Genomic DNA, 20,048 nt, shown 5'->3' on the forward strand with positions numbered 1-20,048 from the left:
GAAAACCGTTTCTGTGTGTGCCAATATTGCAAGAGCAAATACTGACTTACAAGTATTACATTTGCATCTATGAAAAATTCTTTCTCTGTTGTTTAAGTATCAGTTCTTTTCACCTGGAGCCTTTTCTTCTGAATAAATTGCTGTTGTAAATTCCAGTGTTTGTTAACATCCTTGTCCTCAGGGTGTGGGTGTGCTCTTATGGGCTTTCATGGAAACACAAAGAGAAGATCACCCTCGGTTATACTGGGACAGAGAACTGCAGATTTTCTGGGCAATGTTTGAAGTTTGGGTTCCCCATTTCCAGTGCTTTCCATAACTGTTCATGGCTGAGCTCTGTGTGGCTAATTCCTCCTTCATCTGCAGTTGGGCAAAATGCTTCCTATTTTCAAGAGACTGAAAGCCAAGAGCCTTGGGTCTGGAACAATGCAGAGTCTGAGCACATCCCTCACCTCCAGAAAATGCCTCCAGCCACAGATGTCACAGCTCCTCTGCCCACAGGGTGTGACAGCCCATCAGCAATGCTCCTGGGGCTGTTCTGCAGCACTAGTGGAGGCTGGCGCCAGGTTCACTTTGCGATTTGCATTTTGAACTGTGCTACAATCTTTTCACACTAATCTGAAACGATTATGCTGAGTGCCCAAACCCACCAGCAGGATTGCTTAGAAGGCCAAGAGCTGTTCTGACACAGAGGCCACTGAGTACACTGAGCTTGCCAAGTGTAAATTGTATTGCCGTGATCCTAAGTGCTGGGAGCACTCGTGGGGACGTGAGGGATGGTACAGACTTGCATGAGACCAGTGAATCAAATAAGCAAGGCTGGTGGCTTCTTGGTGGTTGCTCTCACCAGAAGATGTGTGGATGGGCAGTGGAGGAATCCCCTGCTGTTTACATTGACAGGGAGACAAAATGCCTCCAGGAGTCATAGATCAGCTCCATCAGGGTCCACCCCCGAAGATGCTGCACTTCAGTGTCAGACTGTATCTGTTAAGTGGCTTTCCCTGCCTATGAAACAGTGCAGCCTGGATGAAGGCTTCCCAGAGGATGCTGCAGAGCAAGTGGCGCTCAGTAAGACGGATGGGGAGAAAGGGAAGGAAGTGCTGGCATTAAACCCTGTGCACCCAGCCCTGTTTACAACATGGGGAGTGACATCCCCTGCAGCACAACAGCAGGGTGAGAGGCAGCAGAGATGCTGTGCCTCGGAGGAGACGTAAGCAAACCCTTCTCCCCCGGAGGGAACGTGCTGAGGCCCTGCAGTGTTTCTGGGTCACCGCAGTCTCAGAGGAGCTATTCAAGGGGAAAACCACATGCACATTCCTCAGCACAATAGAGCCCAGCACCAGATGATGCTGTGGTCCAGGCGCATCCTCCGAGGATGAAGCTGTTCAGGAATACCTGAAAGAGGAAGACTATAGTTAAACTTCCAGTTCCCCCAGAAGGTGGAAGACAATAAGCAGCCATCAAAAAGCATTTCCTCCCCATCTATTGTTTCCCTGCCTGAGTCCTGCTCAAGCTTTACACATGGTCTGCAAACAGACAGGCCTTCTAATTCTGGCACCTGGTGAAGAAGCCATGCACACCCTTGTTTTGTCCATAGCCTTGAAGCAGTCACCAAGCAGCTGGACGAAGGTGTTTCTTGTAAACATTTGCTGCTGGCTGCATTTCTCCATCTCACAGTTGGTCTCATCAGCCTCAAGAGCAATCCCATTCTCCCACTCCTATCCCTGGTGCCTGCACAGCTTCAATCCTGCCAGAGGCTGGTGTGGAGCAGGGGCTGTTCCCTGCCCACTCGCCTGCCGGAGCGTACATAGTGTGTCTTCTCTCCAGGTTAAGGCACCCGACCTGTCCTCCATCTCTGCCTGCCTTTATCTCATCCCATTTCCTGGCCCCAGATTTTCTCTCCTAATTAAATGGTAAAAACACGTGGGATCCAGGCCAGGCACGAATGGTTTTAGCGAAGCAATTAGCCGACGTGAGCGAGGAACAATTAGCGCTGCTCTCTGGAATTCGGCCATTGTGCAGCTCATTGTATATTTTTGCCTTAAAAGGGGGCCAGCATGTTGGGAGGGGAGCGCGGGCCCCCATTCGCAGAGCTGGGCTGACATTTGCACTATGTTAGTCATGCTACATGTCAACATTTTTGTGAGCTTTCCAAAAACAGAAATTCTAATGGGATGTTTTAATCCCGTCTTCACCCCCGCATGTCGTCGTCCCCCCCCCCCCCCCCCCCGCCTTTCCGCCTTTCAACTCCCACCTCCCTCCTTCTCCCTGCCTCGCACAGCACTAATACCACCCTCTCTCAGCTTTGGCTCCCGGAAACCAGGCGAAGCCAGAGCAGCGAAATTCCTATTTAAACTAACATCACATGAAAAATGAACTGTTGCTTTTAATCCCTTTTGCAGGGGGAGTGGGAAGGGAGTGAGCGATTTCCCAGGGGTGCAGTGGGGAACGGGCTTTTGAAGACCACTAAGACAAGGCAGGGGAAGCAGTGGGGGAACATTGACTCGCTGATGCACCTTTGATTCATCAGGACACCCCAGGGGCAAGGAAGAAGCCAGCACTTGGCAATAGCCTTGGCAGGAGTGCATCAGGGCTGGGGTGGCACGTGGATCTGAGCTGGGTGGGATGCAAAGGGTGCGTGCAGGTGGTGCGGGAGCTACCGCTGCTGCTGCTCCGGGACGAGCTGTGGGCACTGAGATGCTCAGGTCCTGGCAGGGAGCTAATACATGCCCTTGATCCTCTCGCTGGCTCCCTTTCCCCAGGAGGTTTTGGAGACCTGGAGCCCTAGGTAGCTGTGGGCAGGAACAGAGTGTTCTTGTCTCTGCTCCCCTCACACAGGACCCACTGCAGTGGCTGCCGAGCGCAGCGCAGGGCTTGCTTGGGATGGGGTCTGGGAGCAGCCTGCCTTTATTTGCTGTTCCTTATACTTCGGTTCTGCTGTTGCTGGAGACTGGACGCTGGGTTCACTGGGCCTTCCTCCAGTCCAGTCCAGCCCAGCCCAGTACGAGACTTGATTCCTGCCGCCTCCTTGGGGTAATCTCTAAATGCTTTCCCTGACATCAGCTTCTGGCTCATCTTCAGAAAGGCAGCGGGAAGAGGCTGTCACTCAGAACAGGAATGTGAAAAAACTTGGGGCCAGAAAGAATGAGAGAGGCCAGAAATTAAAGGCCAGGAGCTGCAGGCTCCTCTGACCCCACCTCTGAAAGTGCTTGGGACAGGCTGGCCGTCATCTGCAGCAAACCATGATCTCAGCTTGTGCTCTGGCCCTCCCTGTACAGGCGGACACGTATGGGCTCTGTGGTCAGCCCATAAGGGAATCTCCAAAACAGGCAGCTGCCCAGGGGACAGGGACCATGGGATCTCTGCCGGAGGCATGTCAGCTCTTGGGAAACTGAGGCACAGTGAGCTGGGCACAGTCAGTGGGAGCTTGCTGCCCCAGTCACCTCTGTCTGGCTGTCTGGCTGCCCACCCAACTGAATACTGCTGAAGTCTCTGGCTCTGCAATAGCTCATGCAGTGCCACCAGTCACTTAAACTCTTATTTAATTATTATTTTTACCCCCTGCAAAACCCACACTGCCAGTTAAATCTGAGCAGTGTGCAACAGCAAGGCTTCAGCCCAGGACAGGTCTAAAGCTCCCTAGTTTGCTGTCAGGGTCGATATCAACTGAGACACCTGCAGCAAGAGACAGCCTGCATCCAGCCCAGCATCCCTGGTGGGCAGCAGGGTCCCCTCTGCCATGGCCCTGTGGGTATATCCATGAAAAGGGGGTGCCTCTGCCCACCAGCTCCGGGATTTTGGGGTGAGAGAGCCAGGTCTGCATGGACAGTCCTCAGCTGCCCCAGGAGCTGCTGTTGGGAGAATAGAGATGCACAGGCTGTGGGAAAGCAGGGTCGGATCCAGCTGGTTTCACTAGTTCAGGTTCCCTTTCCTTCCTGTTTTTACCTTGGTTCCACGGTCTTAACATTAAAAATTCACACTCCAGAGGAAGGAGAGGAAAGCTCCCCTCACATAGCTCACACTGCCAAACCTCCCCTGAGATCCACCTTGACAGTGAAGCCCCAAGAGAGGCATTAAATCAGCGGCAGCCGCCCCTCCAGCCTCCCCGCTCCCCGCATCTACCTCCCCTCCCCTGGGCTGAATAGGGAGCATGAGAAACCAGGCTGGGCAGGGATGGCCCTGTGCCCCTCGCTTTCTTTCAGGATCAGAGCGTCTATGGGGCCACTTGTGTTCCCCCAGCCCCTCTCCCCCCGCAACACTGGGGGCTGTAATCTGGGGGCAGCAGGCTTGGAGATGGAGAAGAATGCGGGAGCGGGGAGGGGGGGAAGGGGACCATCCCCTCCTGCCACTGCCACTGCCAAAGCTCCAGATTCTTAGACCTGGAGGAGTCACCACCAAATTCCATTCAAGTGACAGAAAAGAAATCAAATCCTTTTAAAGAGAGCCCACTTTCCCCGCAAGAATGCTCCCTCGGCCTTTTGTTGCAGGGCTTTGCTTGCTCCCAGCAGCTCGGAGGAAGCTGCTCCAATACATTAACCAGTTTAACTTGCTCGTGACCCCCTCTGCCCAGTGCACAATGAAGCTCTTCGCCCGCTTTTTTCCCCGGCTCCTTTTCAGGAGCTAAATCCCCCGCTGTTCCCTGCTCGCTGCCTCTCTCACTCAACCTTTCTCAGGCCTCTGCTTCAGCCCCAAGAAAATAATAACGTTTTGCATTTGTATAGCCCCCTGGCCCCGTGGGATCTCAGAGTGCCCCTCATGGATCGCATCATGTCCCCCCCTCCCTGCCGAGGGGACCTGCAGTCCCCCGAGGTGGAGGGGGAAAACGATGTAGGGTCTGAGGCCACGGAGGGTGGACGGGGTTTGCAGCAGGTCCCGGCGTAGAGCAGTGCCAGAGCTGGAGCATGTCGAGGGACGATGAGGACAATGGGGACAAGGACAGTCCAGCATCAGGAGATGCATCACGAGCACCTGCTGCAGGAGCTTTAGGTGCTGGGCAGAGAGGCACCAGCGTGCTTCACTCTCTGTAGCCACCCCGATGGCACTGCCAGACCCTCTGCTACGAGGGCAGGAAGGTTTTTTGTAACCAGGGTGGTTAAAAAAACCCAGCAGATGAAAAAACTGAGCCCTCGTGCTGGCCCTGAATAGCAGAGCCCATCAGACAATGGGAAGTTAACCAAACCCGGGCTGGGGCGCACAGAAGTCTGCCGCGGGGCGCTGCCGTTTTCCTACCAGTAATTGATGCAAAGTCTCTTTTGTGCTCTCAGAAAATCCCAGAAAGAAAAAGCGGGGGGTGAGAGGGGGACCGCGGGCAGGATCTGGCTCCCGGGCCGCCCTCCTCCAACCATCCCTCTTGCACATCTCGAAGCAGCAGCTGCCTGGCTGCACGTCGGGCCGAACCCCGTTAAATACTCCCCACAACCCCGTAAAATACCCCCCACAACCCCCTGGCGGGGAAGTCGGCGCCTGACAGAGCTTTTAACCCCTGTCTGACGAAGCGCATAAATTGTTCCAGGCGGACAATGCAGCTTTGCAGCCCCAGCATGGCGTTTCTTTCGGATGACCTGAACACTTTATTAGTGGGGATTTATTAACCATTTTTAGCCATCCTGAGAACCTGGGAGCCTCTTAGGGACCACCTGTTGAGCGCCGGGGTCACGCCGCGAGCGGGGGTGATGTGGAGGGTTTAAACCAATTTAAACCGACCTAATACCATGGTAAGGCTGAGAGGGAGATGCCCCACATGCGGCCTCAGCCCTGGATTGGTGTGGGGCTGAATCTGGCCAGGTCCAGTGGAAAACCAGTACGGGGTTTTGATGAGATTAATTTGCAGTGGGAATGAGCTGGTGGGGTTCCTCTGCAAAGAGCATATCCCTGAGATTTGGGGGACTTGGGCAGTGGGTTCTGGCTCAGACCCATCCCTGCAGAGCTGGACGGAGCAGGGAGCACACCACCACGCCACAGCCACAGCCGGGCTCACCCTGAGACATGCCAGTGGGATGAGTTATGGGCCATATCCAAAATGAGATCCTTTCCAGGGGAGGAAGTGAGATGCCCCTCCTGGTCCAGCCACAGCATCTCTCCTGCAGAGCAGCTGTGACACCATCCCTCTCTCCTGGCCCTTGTACTTATGGGGCACCTAAATTTGTTTGGTGCTAGGGCCACCCCGGGTACGGCTAGGTTCTTTGTACCCAGAAGAGCGGCTGAATGCCAACAAAACTGGGTACAGGGTGTTCCCGAGAGCATCCTCCCCATGGCAGCCTCCTGCTCCCTGCCCCTTGGGTACCATCCTGTGCCCACTGAGGGGTAAGCAGGGCAACTGCTTACCCCATCACCATTATCCCAAGGGGGGCAGTGCCTCGCTGGGGACATCCACGTGGCAGGCGAGGCCCGAGCCAGGAGGCCAGGCGCCTGGAGAGGAAGCCTGTGGGGACGCAGCCAACAGCCGGACAATCCCGGGGGAGTCTCACTAGTGGGACAATGTTGCTGAAAGAACCGCTTCCCCTTGCCGCTGCGGCTTGCTGACCCCGGGCGGCCGGGTTGAGCCGAGTGCCAGCCCTGGGATGGGGGTTACAGGCAGCACCGAGGGGACTGGGAGAGCCCTTGTGCCGGCACTGGCGGCAGCTCAGCAGCTCGGCAGACCCCACCGCATCGCTCGGGGGCTGGTGGCACACAGAGCCCGTATTGTCACTTGCCCCGCGGTGCCAGCCCGGACCCCAACATCTGGCCACGGCGCGTGTCCTCAGCCAGCTCCCGGGCTGCGGGAGTGGGAGAGCAGCTGGTCGGGGGAAAAGTGCCTTTCCTTCCCTTTTGGCTCCTGGAGAAAGGCGTTCTTTCTTCATTCAGGGTTTTGCCGATCGTGCTTTTCAGCTGCCTCTTGAGCCGCGGTTGCTGTGCCATCGGGTTGGAGACAAAGGGCGCCTGAAAAAAAGAAGCAAATTGAGACTGGAAGGCTGGGCTCTGGAGCAATAGCGGGAAGCAGGGAGTGTGGGATTCTGTTCCTGTGTTTGTACGCTCTAACTGCCTTCTTTTTTTTCCTTTTATTATGGGAGGCTTCTTTGGCAGCACAGGTCTCTCCCCAGACGTAGGCAGTACCATGCAAAAACCAAAACCCACAGCCTCCCTGAGCATTTCTAACTTGGAGCCATGGTTCAAGGGCTGACCCAGGGGAATGTATGGCCGAAAACCAGGAGAAGGCAAATGCTGGGACTTGCCTGGGGAAGCAGCTTCCCTGCTCTGTCCTGCCTGGTATTACGGTATTGTTTATCCAGTGCCACAGATGAATGGAGCACGTGACAGCAGGAAAAATGCAAGTTGGACAAGGTCCCTGCCCAAAAATGCAGCAGCCCCTGATTATGGCATTACATTGTAGCCCAGGCCCAAACCCCAACCCACCTCCCTGTAGCTGTGCACATGCTGGGAGAGAAAACCCCAAGACCTCTGCGCCTCCAGAGACAGAGCTAAAGGGGGGAAGAGGCCCCAGGGTTTGGCATCAGCAAAACAGCAGGTTGGTGGCACATCCCAGACCAGATTTCAACCCAGTTTTCCCCTGCAGCCGCCTTTTCTTCCACCGCCTGGCTGGAAAAACGGTGTCTCATTTAACAGGACATCGCTATCATGGTTAGCAATCACTTGGAGGGGTTTGCTTGGCATCTGGGTAGCATTTATTTTTAGACACCGCCGTACCTTGGGGCTGCCCATCAGTCCAAAGCACAGCGCTGCACTGGGGTTAGCCAGGTCTGGGAGCGTCTCTGGGTGTCCCAGAGCAGGGATGGGAACAGACCACCCAGCACCCCGCTCCCAGCTTTACCCACCGAACTGGAGCTTGGTGGAGGCGAGAGGAGTGCTGTGGTTTCTCGGGAGTTTGGGTTGGGGTTTTGGAATCACGCTTGGCCTCGACCGATGGGAAAGTGCCTGGAGTTTGGTCAGGCTGGTCAGCTTTCCTGGCAACCTCTGGGACACGGCTGGGAGCAAGCCTCGGTGCAGGGCTCTGGGAAATGACAGCTCGGGGTGAGCGGGAGGGGAACGAGCCCGTTGCTGCGGCTGGAGCAGGGAGCGATGCTCCCGGCGCGGCGGGGGCGGCAGGGACCCGCGTTACCCCCCCCCGCACGCTGCCTACGGCCCCCCCGGACCTAGACGGGAGGGAGGGCGGCCGGGCACCGGCGGGGGGGGAGCGGGGCCGGGCAGGGGCCGGGGGCGGGCAGGACGCGTGTGGGGGGCTGGCGGGGGGGCCGGGCTCGGGCTGCCCACGCCCCGCGTGGGGGCGGCCCCGGGCTCGTCCCTCCCCGGGCGGGGCGGGGGCCGTTTAAAGGCGGCGGCGCGGCGGGGGCCGGCGGTGGCGCGGCGAGGAGCGAGGATGCTGAAGAGCTGCGGGAGGAAGCTGCTCCTGTCCCTCGTGGGCTCCATGTTCACCTGCCTCCTGGTGCTCATGGTGGAGCCGCCGGGGAGGCCGGGGCTGGCACGGGGGGAGGCCGGCGGGGCGCAGCGGGCGCTGCAGAGCCTGGGGGCGGCGGCGGCGGCCCCCCCGGAGGCGCAGGGTCCCCCCGGCCTCCGCAGCTTCGCCGACTACTTCGGGCGGCTGAGCCGAGCCCGGCGGGAGGTGCCCGCCGCCCCGCCGAGCCCCCCGCGGCCGCCGGCCGAGGACATCTCCCCCCGCGATGTCTTCATCGCCGTCAAGACCACCAAGAAGTTCCACAAGGCGCGGCTGGAGCTGCTGCTGGACACCTGGATCTCCCGCAATCGCGACATGGTAAGAGGCCGGGGCCGCCCGCGGGTGCCAGCCGGCCCGTCGCGGGGGCCCGCGGGGTGCGTGACCCGGCACGTGCCGCCGCCTCTTACCGCCGCCGCCCCCCTCCCCCCGGTATCGCCGGTGTTCCGACGGTGGCCGAGCTGTTGTGGCGCTTTCGGGGCAGAGGTGTGTGTGAAATGCAGCGTTGGCAGGGTGAGGGGGGGGGGCTGGATGATGGGGGGAGCCTGAGCCGGGCTTCTCGCACGCAGCATCCCCCGGAGCCTTTGGGTCCCTCCAGGAGCGCCCCCCGCTGCAGGGCTTGCCCCGAGTTGCTTCCCGCGGGGGAAACTGAGGCACGGTGCAGGGATGCTTCCCGGCCCGCTGGGGCGGCAGCCTTGCGGGTGCTCTCCGGGGCTGCGGGTGAGGTTTAGCAGGGCCCCGCGAGGTGCCCCCCACGGGGTTGCCCGGAGGACATCCAGTTTTAGTAGCCCAGGGCTGGGAGAGCATTGGGATGTGCTGAGGCTCCTGGTCCCTTTGCCAGGAACTGGGCAGGACTGAAGTGGTTGGGGGCTCTTGCAGGTCTGCTCTGGCTCACCCTTGCCAGGGCAGTTCCAGCCAGTCCCAATTCCTGACCTTCCTGATGTCCTGCCCAGAGCCCTGGCAGTCTATTACTCTGTCCTTCAAGTACTGAGGCAAAATTGAAAAGGAGAAAAAAAAAAAAGCTGCTTCCTTAGGAAATTTGCCTTGCCATCTGCTCCTAAGATGCTTTTTTCTATCCTTAAACAGCTTCCCAAGTAAGTTATGCCTGGTCCTAACCTTTTCATCCTACTGTCTTCACGTGTTTCCTCCTGGTCTGGAATCGTGTTTCTCGCTTGCAAACTTTTTTTTTTTTTTAAATCTGGCGTGGCAGAGGAGGGAGGTGAAGGGGGTGGTGGGTGTCAACCTGCCCCTGCCTCCTTCACCTGTGTCTGCAGGACCCTGTGGGGTCTTGGGTCCTGCAACTTACCCCAGGCATTATCTGGCTATTTTTTTTTTTCTGCTGTGAATCTTGTCTTTTTTTTTTTTTTTCTCAGGTCTGCTGGGCTTGGCAGTGGCTCTGCTGTTTCTCCCTGGTACAGTTGTTTAATGGAAACCTCTTTTATGCTCTGCTGTCACTGCGAGGGGGTGGCGAGTGGTGGTGGGGAAAACGCTCTTTGAGCACCTACAGATGATCCTGGGAATGGCTGCTCTTTTTTTTTTTCCCTCCCTCTTGTGAGCTCCGGCTTTCTTCTAGGTTTTTTTTTGTTGTGCTTCGTTTGTCCGTTTGGATTCCCAGAGACCCGAGGCTCGGCTCTCACGCTGTCCCCCTGGGCAAGCTAACAAAGCCCCTTTTCTCCTGGCGCAGAGAAAAGGCTTCGCAGCCTCTTGTGTGGCACTTTCCATGGGAACGGGGGAGCCGGAGCTGGCTGTGTCCAGGTCAGGTTGCCTAGAGATGGGGGCCATGAAGCCAGGGGGGCTGCAGCCCAGCGAGGTGCCCGCCTGACAAGCCAAGGCGCTGAGTGACGGCTCTTGTACAGCACTTGAGGACAAGGAGCTGCCGAGAGAGCTGGATGCGGCACAGACTCCTGCGGAGCAAAGCGAGGGCTGTGGAGGGACACGTGGAGGCAGAGGGGATGAAGCCACGCTGCTGGTGGCCATCGGCTTTGGTCTTCCCATGCTGACCTGCCCACTGTCTCTGGGAAGCTTTGGGGCACCCTGGGCTTCCCTGGATTTGGCACCAAGTTGGGTCGCTTGCCTGCGGAGTGCAGGGTTGGTGCTGTGGGGCTCCTTTCCCTTGCTTCCCTGTCCTAGGGGGCTGTGCAGTTCCTGCATCCTCTTCTTGCCTGGCCCCATGGTTTCTGCCCCGGGAGGGTGGTTTGGTGACTGCGGGGTGCTCGCTGCCTCTGCTCAAACGCCTCTCTTGGTCTGAGTCAGGCCTGACTGCTCATCCTGCCTCTCTTGCTCCTGTTTCACTACCGGTGCTCAGGCACGTGTGCTGCCTCGCAGACAAGGGGGAGTTCCTGCCCAAGGGGTGGGAGTCCCCCATGCCATGTCTCTCCTTCCTCTGATCCTCTTCTCACATCAAACCCCAACAACCCTCTTGGCTGTTCCTTAGCCAGGCAGCTCTCTGGGCAAGAGGGATGCAGACCCTGGTGAGAAGGGGTTAAATTCAGCAGGTAACTCCAGGCTGGACCCTGGCTGATAGGGGGGATAGCCATTGTGTCCTTCCTTGGCTGCTCTTTGTTCTGCCCCCTATAGTCCCTGTTTCCTGCCCTCTGTCCCCTCCGAGACACTGCAAAGGGCACCCCCTTCTCCTTCCTGCTTCTCCCTGCATGGGGAAGGCAGATCCTTGCTCCCTTCTAAATCGGCTCCTTGGGTTGCACAATCCAGGCCAGACAAGCTGCTGTTAGAGGAGAGTTGTGAGTTTTCCCCTCCTTGCTTTGGGGAGAGTTTCCAGCTGTCTCGGTATCCTTAGGATGCTGGAGTGCAGTCTGGGGAAACTTTGTACTGGGGAAAAAAAAAAAGGGGGGGGGGGGGCGGGCGGAGGAAAATGGCCATTAGGCAGAAATCCCGGACAGGAGCAAGTCCAAACCCACTGCTTTCCTGCTGAGTAGGGTGATTTGCAGTGGCAGAGTTGCATAAGAAACATCCCTGTCCCGGGGCACCCCGGGGGCGGCTGGGCAAGGGGGCCTGGGCTGGGATCCTGGGCTGGGATCCCGTGCGGTAATTGCAGGCTTTGAAAAATTCCTTCTCTGGGGGCAGAGGGAATAGGGTTGCCTTCTGGAGAGCGTGCTCTGGTGATGGTGGCTCCCAGATTTCTCTAGCACCTTGGCCAGGGTCCCCAGCCCCGGGGTGGCTGTGATGGAGTGTGGCAGCACAGTGTCCCACCTGGGCTCCCACTGGAGTGGCTGGGACTGGGGGGGCTGCTCATCCCAAACCAGCTCTGCAGTGCGGCCGGCTCCCCCCCGGCCCTGGGCTGTGCACCAGGGCCTGCTGAGCACTGATGAACTCACCTCATGTGTGAAAGGTCCCTCCCTGCTGCCCCCTGGGCAGCCTGTGGGGTTTGGTTTGGGGGTGGGCACCCATTAATTGCCTGCCCCCAATGGTGTCACTGTCCTGGTCCATAAAAGCTGCAGAGCTGGTGAGCGGCGTGCGTGGAGCACCAGGCGGGAGGGTGGGGGACCCTACCCACACAATAAGCTCATTGTTTGCGAGGAGGTTATTAAAAAATTATAGCATTTAAAATTACAGTGGAAGATTCTTCCTCTTGCCGAAAGGAATGGGGGGAGGAAAGGCCTGCGGCCTTGCAAGCCCCTTCCCCGCCTCTGCGGGTCCCAGCACAGACTCACACACACGCAACCCCCAGCATCACCCCCAGCCTGGGGAGAGCCACAGCTGCGTGGGCGTGGGGATGCTGCCACTGAGGGGATGCTGCTACCACTCTGCTCCCAACCTGTTGAAGCAGGGTGGGGATTTCCCCTCCTACCCCTGAAGGCTGGAGGGGAAAACTGCTGCAGGGGACACAAAGCCCTGCTCCAGCAGCACCCTTGCCTCCCCCTGAAGCCCCTTGCACAGATGGAGGTCCAGCCCACCCCACCCCCTCCCAGCACCTCTTTGCTGCCTCGTTCCCCCTGCACCCAACCAAGGTGACTGCTTCCCCCTTGTCCGTGGGGTGGAAGGGGGTACAGCCCCCCCGGGTGCTGGTAGGTGGGTGCTGGGGTGCTCCATCCTCTCCTGACACTGGGAAGTGAGACTTGGCATGGGGGCAGGATTTGTCCTCCTTGGAGCCATGGGGGTGCCTGCCTGGGGTTCCTCTTTTTGGCAGGTGAAGGTGGGGATGACAGCAGGGTCTGCTGAAGGTGTGTCACCCTGGGAAGCTGGCTGGGCCAGGCTGTGGCAGGGTGACCCCGGCGTGGCCCCAGCTGGTGGGATGCCTTGCGCAGCACCCAGCCATGAGCACCCCACGAGCTCTGTCGGTGGAGGGGGAAATGAGTCACCGCAAAAGGAGAAATGAAGGGGAGGGCAGAAAACAAAATAAGAAAAAAAGAAATGGGCCCTGCCCAAGGGTGAGGAGGAGGTGGGGGGCTGCCGGCGGCTGGCTGGCTCCTTGCAGGCAGCTGGGGGGGCTGACCCCATTCCGGCTGTAGGGACCCTGGGTGCCTCTCGGTCCCTGCATGTGGAGGCCGCGCATTGTGCAGGCTGTGTGGAGCGGTGGCAGCTATTGTTCGGGAGGGATTTGGCATCCTGTGTTTCTTGAAGCTGCAGTTTTGAGAACAATGAGGTTTCCTGCAGGGGCTGGGGGGGGCAGTGGGCCCTTCCTCTCCTGCACCCCGCAGGAAAAGTTACTGCAGGGGTGGCCAAGAGGTCCTGGCACCCCTCAGTGCCACAGCTGGCATGGGGGCCAAGTGGGAGAGAGGTGGAGAGGGGAGGGTGTAAGGGATTTGGGTGCTTTCTGCCTGGGAGAAGCTGGGAGGGGTGGTGGGGTGGTGGCTGGCCCTGCTGCTGGTGGGTCTGGAGATGATGGTGGCTTAGTAGGTCACAGCTCAGGGATGTTGGCTGCAGGGCCCCATCCCTCTTGCACCGCTGTAACCTGGGCACTGCCCTGATGGCCGCTGCCCCACACTGGGGATGCTGAAGGCTGATCTATGGTTTTTCCTTGTCAAACGGACACTGTTTTCTTGTCCCCTTCCTTCCTTGGCCTTGTACCTCCTCCCAGGCTTGGCTGGTACCTCTGTTCCTCTCCCCTGCAGCCCTGGGTGAGGGAGCCATGCAGGAAGGGTGCAGCTCCCCTTCTAAGAAATGCAGATGAATTGATTAAAAAATAAAGGCTTTAATTTTTTTGTCCTAATTGAACATCGTAGTGGAGCTGGGAGGGAGGTGGAGAACCTGTGGGCCACTGGTAGCCCCTATCAGGTGACTTGCAAGGCTGTGTGCCCCTGTCTTGGTCACCAAGGTGCCACCTGGTCCACCTGTACCAGGAGAATTACTGGGAAGTATGTGGGGAGAGGCTGAGGGGAAGATGCCTCGTTAGGATGAAGCCTTTTGGTGCAGGCGAGTAATAAACAATTGTCCCTGTGGTCTATTTATAGCAGCTGTGCTGGAGGATTAGTTGCGGGGTTATTTTTGGAGCTGCTGAAGGCAGTTGCTGGACGGCGTTTCTGAGCTAATCAAGCAAACATTTTCTGTCTCGCCCGTGCAGGGGCTGTGTCCCCAGCTCTGGCAGGGCTGGAGCCTGGCAGGGATGTGCTGAGGCATCGTGTGTCTTGGGGTGGATGAGAAAGGACTTGTGATGGGGTTGTCTTGGGCATCCCTGGATGGTCTGCTGCCCTGGTTCAGCTGTACCACAACAGCTACCTGACCCCTGAGCACCTGGGGAAATGGGGACCAGCCCCAAGGTGCTGGCTGGACCCTGTGTTGGTTGGGGGTGACATCCTCCTCCTCCACGCACAGCACTGACCTGCTCCCACCCCAGCAGTGATGTGTCCCTGGGGCCGTGATGATGATCACGGGCATCCTTGGCCCTGCAGCTGATGGCCTTAGTCCCTGTCCCCCAGCTGTCCCCTCCTCATCGGCAGGTCCCCCATCCCCTGAGCCTTTGCTCAAGGCATTCCTGACTCCTCCAGGGGCTGAACTCTGTTGGTCCCCAAAAGCTGGGCTGCACGGCAGGCTGTGCATTTGCGATAACTTGCCTTCCCACCTCCTCCATCCTTATATTTTTTCTTCCCCCCCCCCCGCCCTTTTCTCCTTTTCAAGCCCCAAAGGTCACTTGTAGCCCTGTCCCCAGGAACGTGCCCTCCTCCCCTCCCATTCAGCCTTCCCACAGATCTGGGCTCTTTCCACCAGCCTCCCAGCTCAGGATGGAGCAAACACGGAGCAAACACACGGGCCGGCCGGGTTAACCAGCGCAGCTGTATGCTAATGACCACTGCTGCCCGCTTAACTCTCCTCTGCTGAGTAAAGTCAACCCCCTTATTGTACCCACCTCCTCAAACAAACCACAAACCCCCAGCGTGTTCCCGGGGCTGGCGGGCTGTGGGGTGGCACCCAATTTCCAGCTCACTTGTAATTCATCATCCCCAGCACTCAGGCTCCATCGTCCCCCCTCTGCTGCCTCCTGTCTTCCCCCAGCCCTTTTGTCTTTCTTCCTTTGCCCTTTTGTACACGTCTGGTTTTTAATAGGGCTTGGCAGCTGGTTGTGGTTTCTCTCCTCCAGCTTTGTTTGCTGCCTGCTGATTGATGGCAATGCCTTTCCCACCCCCTGCTCTCTCCGGCTTCTCGCCCTTCCCCAAATCCCAGGCCAACAGCAGCCCCGCCCCCCCCCCCCCCCCCCCCAGCCCCAAATATTCCTTCCCGGGTGGCATATGCCAGGAATTAGCTGTGTAAATAGAGGCGTGCAGCCGGGTGGCAGTGCGGGTGCCCCGGGGAGGAGGCAGGGTGCCCTGCTGGGGTGGGCAGGGAGGGACCGTCCCCTCCTCAGGGCTGGCGAGAGAGAGGCACCCACCGGCACCAGCTCAGCCACGCTGCGGGGGGACAGGGAGCAGAGAGGAGTTGTGGGGGTGTTGTGCAAGTGGCTGGGGATGGCCACGTGCTGTTGACACAGGTGGGGATGTGGTTGGCAGCCAGCACGGCGGGCAAACACACCTGCCTGAGCAGGGAGAGCTGCCAGGCGGCTGCTCTGGCATCCCCGGCCACACGTGCTGGCTGTGCCAGCTAAAGTCTGAAGTCCCTGCTCAGATCGAGCCAGGCTCTGAACCTGCTCCCTGTCACCTCTCCGTGCACCTGCCTCGTGCTGGGGAATGGCCCTTACATCGCTCAGAATCTCCCTGCCTGCTGCAGCCCCGTGGGAAAGGCGAGAGGGTGGTGCTCAGTGTGGGTGCTGAGAGGGGCTGGTTGCACCCTGGTGAGGCACAGCGTTGCATGCTGTGTCCAGCTGGGATGGCTTAGCACCCATCTTGGTCTGAAGCCGAGTATGTCACAGGGATGCCTGGCTCTCTGGTACCGCTTTGGGTTTTGGTGAGGGGGAAGAAATCACCACCAGCATCCCAGAGGGACTAGTCCCTAGTGCTGCCCAGGCATGTCGTGTCACATTAAGAGCCACGTGGCCTTGGCTCCTTGGCCCTTAGAGGTGCCTCGTCTTCTCTTTCAGACCTTCATCTTCACAGACGGGGAGGATGAGGAGCTGAAGAAGCAAGCACGTGAGTCTGTGGCCCTTGTCCCTTTGCATGTGTGACCTGGCCAGGTCCCCTGAGGAGCCCCCGCCTGGGGACCGTGGGTGGCTTGGAGCTTGGCCCTGGAACTCTGACAAAATGGCCAAAACGGCACTGGTTAGACACTGATCTCGGGAGCCCTTGCCATAGGGGCTTGGGCTGAGAATGAGGCAGCTTGTTTCACTGTGCCTAAAGCACCCTCTGCGCAGGAGCCCCACCTGAGGAGGGGTTTGCTTTCCCCTGGTCAGCTCAGTCCACCTCCTGCATGATGCTGCTGGGGAGCGCAGGGGTGAGGGCCTTTGTGTCCCTGGGGCGAGCTGAGCTGGGATTGATGGGCAAGGCAGCCAGGGTTTGATGGGAGCATTTCCCTTGCAGCCCTTCCCCGGGGCCAGGGTCAGCGTGGTCTATTCTCCCGATGCAAATGACTCCTTTTCAGGCTGGGACATGATTGCCTTTGAGCTGGAAAGCAAATAACAGGTGGCCGCTGGAGGGAAAAGGCAGCAGGAGTAGGGCAGGATTTTGGCTATCATGTCCTGGAGCAGCAGCCAGCTGACAGACACCCCCTCGCTCCCAGGGTGGCTGGTGCATGGTCCCGGGCTGGGCAAGGTGATGTACGGATGTATCGTGTAGCACATGGGATACGATTCAACCCTGGTGCATCTGCTGCATCTGCATCCCTTGCTCATCGCTTCCCTTATCTCACATGGACCCAAAAACCATTCCCCCAAAAATTCATTCTTTCCCCAAAATGATGTGGCGTGGAGGCCACCGATCATCAGGGACATTTGTGGGGTTTCCACCCCCCTGGCATACCTGGGGTGTGTGTAGTGAAATGCCACCATTCTAGTGCACGGGGAGGCACGGGATGCCCTGATGCCAGGCTTTGACCCCCGTCTCTTCCTGCAGGAAACGTCATCAACACCAACTGCTCAGCTGCCCACAGCCGCCAGGCCCTGTCCTGCAAGATGGCGGTGGAGTACGACAAGTTCATTGAGTCTGGCAGAAAGTAAGCAGTGCCCGGGGCTGCTGTGGGGGGTGGCAGGGCTGCGAGGGGGGGCACTGCAAGCATTTTTGCATTTTTGGGGCTGTATCTTCAGTGTGGGGTCTGGGCAGCTGCCCTGGCTCGGTGTGACATAGCTGCCACCGCAGGTGGTTCTGCCATGTGGATGATGACAACTACGTGAACGTGCGGACACTGGTGAAGCTGCTCTCCAGCTACCCCCACACGCAGGACATCTATATTGGGAAGCCCAGCTTGGACCGGCCCATCCAGGCTACGGAGAGGATCAGCGAGAACAAGATGGTGAGGTGGGGGCGAGAGGTTGGGGCTGGCTTAACTTGGGCTGGGGTTTGCTCCCCAGTGGGCAGGAGGAGGTCTCACTGCCGCTGCTTCCCCTCTCTCGCAGCACCCTGTGCATTTCTGGTTTGCCACGGGCGGAGCAGGGTTTTGTATCAGCCGGGGGCTGGCACTGAAGATGAGCCCGTGGGCCAGGTAAGAGTGTTGGCGTTGCTCAACCGTGGGGACTCGTCACGGTCCCAGTGGGGCACAGAGCGGCGACATCTTTGGGGATGGACGTTGGACCGTGTCCCACCACTTTGCTCTTTTTGTCTTGCTGGGGGTGTCTGCAGGGGGCTTGGAAACAAGCTGGGAAGGCCTTCAGTTCCTCCTAATTGACTTTTAATTAGAGCTGGGCACAGACTGGGCCCAGCCCTGACCCTGCAGGGTATGCACGTCCCCTGGGCTTTGCTCCTCTGCAGCCCCTTTCTGTCTCCCCGCAGCGGGGGCCACTTCATGAGCACCGCGGAGAAGATCCGCCTGCCCGACGACTGCACCATCGGCTACATCATCGAGTCTGTGCTGGGGGTGAAGCTCATCCGGAGCAACCTCTTCCACTCACACCTGGAGAACCTCCACCAGGTGCCCAAGACAGAGATCCACAAACAGGTATCCCATGTTGTCACCTAAATATCTGGCATCGCAGCTAAGATACCGACTGACACGCGGCCAAACGTCAGCGGAGGGGGAAGGTCCCATCAGCCCGTCCCTGCGGGGTGATGCAGAGTGTGACTGGAGCCTTTGGGAAACGGGGTGAATGTTGCAGCCCCCCGGGCTTGCTCCTGGTGGCCACATCGGCTGCTTGACCCCTTCTGTGCTTCCCCCCCTCAGGTGACACTAAGCTACGGCATGTTTGAAAACAAGCGCAACTCCATCCACATGAAGGGAGCCTTCTCTGTCGAGGAGGACCCATCCAGGTGAGATGGGTGCACCCTGTCCCTCCCGTGCCGGGGTGCCACGGGGCGCCGCTGCCCTGTGCTCAGCCTAGCTCCTCTCCTCCGCAGGTTTCGCTCCGTGCACTGCCTGCTGTACCCCGACACGCCGTGGTGCCCCGCCAACATGGTTTACTAGGAGGCGCGTGTCCCCTTAACCTCGTCCCGAATTTCCCCGGTATCCGACGGGCGTGCGGGACCTGTGTGCGGGTGTGTCAGTCCGGCGGATGGACGGACAGACGTCGTTGCTGTGGTATTGCACAGTGTGTGTGTACTGAAGGCTGCTGTGCGGCCCCGTGTCCCTGCCCGGCTGCCCGCGCCCGCTGCCCGCTCCGGCCAGGGCGGTGCAGAGGGTCGGGTCCTGAGCACTTAATCCTTGGGCACCCCGCGGCGCTGGTGAGCCCCACGCCATGCGTGGGGAGCGACCGCAGTGCGGGGCTCTGCCTCCCCTGGGCTTGCTTCTCCGCCTCCCCTGGGCTTGCTTCTCCGTTTTTGTTTTATTGTTCCCTTTCAAATGTTAAGTTTTTTGGTATGTGTGCTCCCCTTCCCACCCACCCCCCCCACCCCCCCCCCCCGGCCTCTACCCACCCACCCCGCGGCTCCTGTAAGCCCCATCCTCTCTCCCAGCCCCAAAATCTCAGCAGCAAAGCTCCGGCTCCCGATTCACGTGAAGGGTCATCGATGAGTTTTGCTCCCCAGCTCAGGGGGCAGGCAGGGGAGCCCCCCGGCCATGGTGAGCGCTGCTGCAGGGTGCTGCAAGGCTGCTGGCTGCCCGGCGGCTGCACTGGAAGGAGATGGTGGGGTGGGCTGCGAGCCAGCATTGGCGTTGGCTCTGTTTCCCAGAGCTCCTCCTGCCTGGCTGAACTGTTGCAGGCAGCATTGATCTATGCACTATTTATAGACTTAATGTAAAGCCTTTCTATAAATACGGGGGGCAGGAGGAGGGCTTTCCCGGCACTGTGTACTGGGTCTCCCTTCAGTGCCGCCTCGTGCCTGCTCGCCAGCCGGCAGTGGGTGCGGGCAGGCTGGACACGGGCAGCCCAGCACCTTTGCAAAGCAGCACCTCAAGGTCTGGCCGGGGGCTGTGGGGGTGATGCTCCCCGCTGCCGCCGTGGGGCCAGAGCATCCTCCAGCCCTGGCCTGGCTGTGGGTGCTGCTGGGGTGGCCAGAGCACCCAAGAAGTGCCTGGCTGTTGCTCTCGCCCTGCTGGGGAGGATTTAGCTGGAGAGGGAGAAGGACCCTGCATCCCCCTGCGGCTGCCCTGTCTGCTGCCACCAGCCCTGTGCCCTGGGGTAAGCGGGCTGAGCTGGAGCTAAACGTTTCCAACCCGAAGCTGAGTGAAAATAGCCCATAATGGGTGCATTGTAAATATGTTATTGAGCCAGTATTTTTTTTACTGTGCCTTTTTTTTAAGAAAAAAAAACACATTGAGAAATATGTAGATTTTAAAATGCTTTTTATACATTTTCTGTGGATCAGAAAAAAAAAATCCCCGGTCTTTGATAATCTGTTTAAGAAAGAAAAAAAAAATTGCGATGTCTTGTAACTATCACTTACCTTAATTTATATGTTCCAGTATCTGGAACGTCACTCTGTGCTTTTTGTAACTAGGATGTGTTTAAGGCAATAGATGTGGGATGGGGAACCAGCATGGACAGTGTGTTCTCAGGGACTTGAACCCGATTGCTGCCACGGGGTTCCCGTGGGAGCCGTCACCAATAAACCAGCTTTTTTGCTGACCACAGTCACCTGGTCCTGGGCTCTGGCGTGTTGTTATGGATGAGCTGTGCTGAACACCCCTTATTCACCCTGCGGATGTTATCACCTCTAAT

The 20,048-nt window shown here is 58.6% G+C and overlaps 1 protein-coding gene across 1 annotated transcript; it reads left to right on the top strand.

Moving 5' to 3' along the window:
* Window positions 1-8,310: 8,310 nt before the first annotated feature.
* Window positions 8,311-19,964, top strand: LFNG (LFNG O-fucosylpeptide 3-beta-N-acetylglucosaminyltransferase). Its single transcript, XM_055804477.1, has 8 exons — window positions 8,311-8,743; window positions 15,888-15,936; window positions 16,855-16,954; window positions 17,098-17,251; window positions 17,355-17,440; window positions 17,728-17,893; window positions 18,116-18,201; window positions 18,289-19,964. The coding sequence occupies exons 1-8, from the start codon at window positions 8,351-8,353 to the stop codon at window positions 18,353-18,355; spliced, it is 1,101 nt and encodes a 366-aa protein (XP_055660452.1). The 5' UTR covers window positions 8,311-8,350; the 3' UTR covers window positions 18,356-19,964.
* The last annotated feature ends 84 nt before the right edge of the window (window positions 19,965-20,048 follow it).

The sequence above is a fragment of the Falco peregrinus genome, chromosome 5, assembly GCF_023634155.1.
Source record: "Falco peregrinus isolate bFalPer1 chromosome 5, bFalPer1.pri, whole genome shotgun sequence".
In the NCBI taxonomy this organism is placed as follows: Eukaryota; Metazoa; Chordata; class Aves; order Falconiformes; family Falconidae; genus Falco; species Falco peregrinus.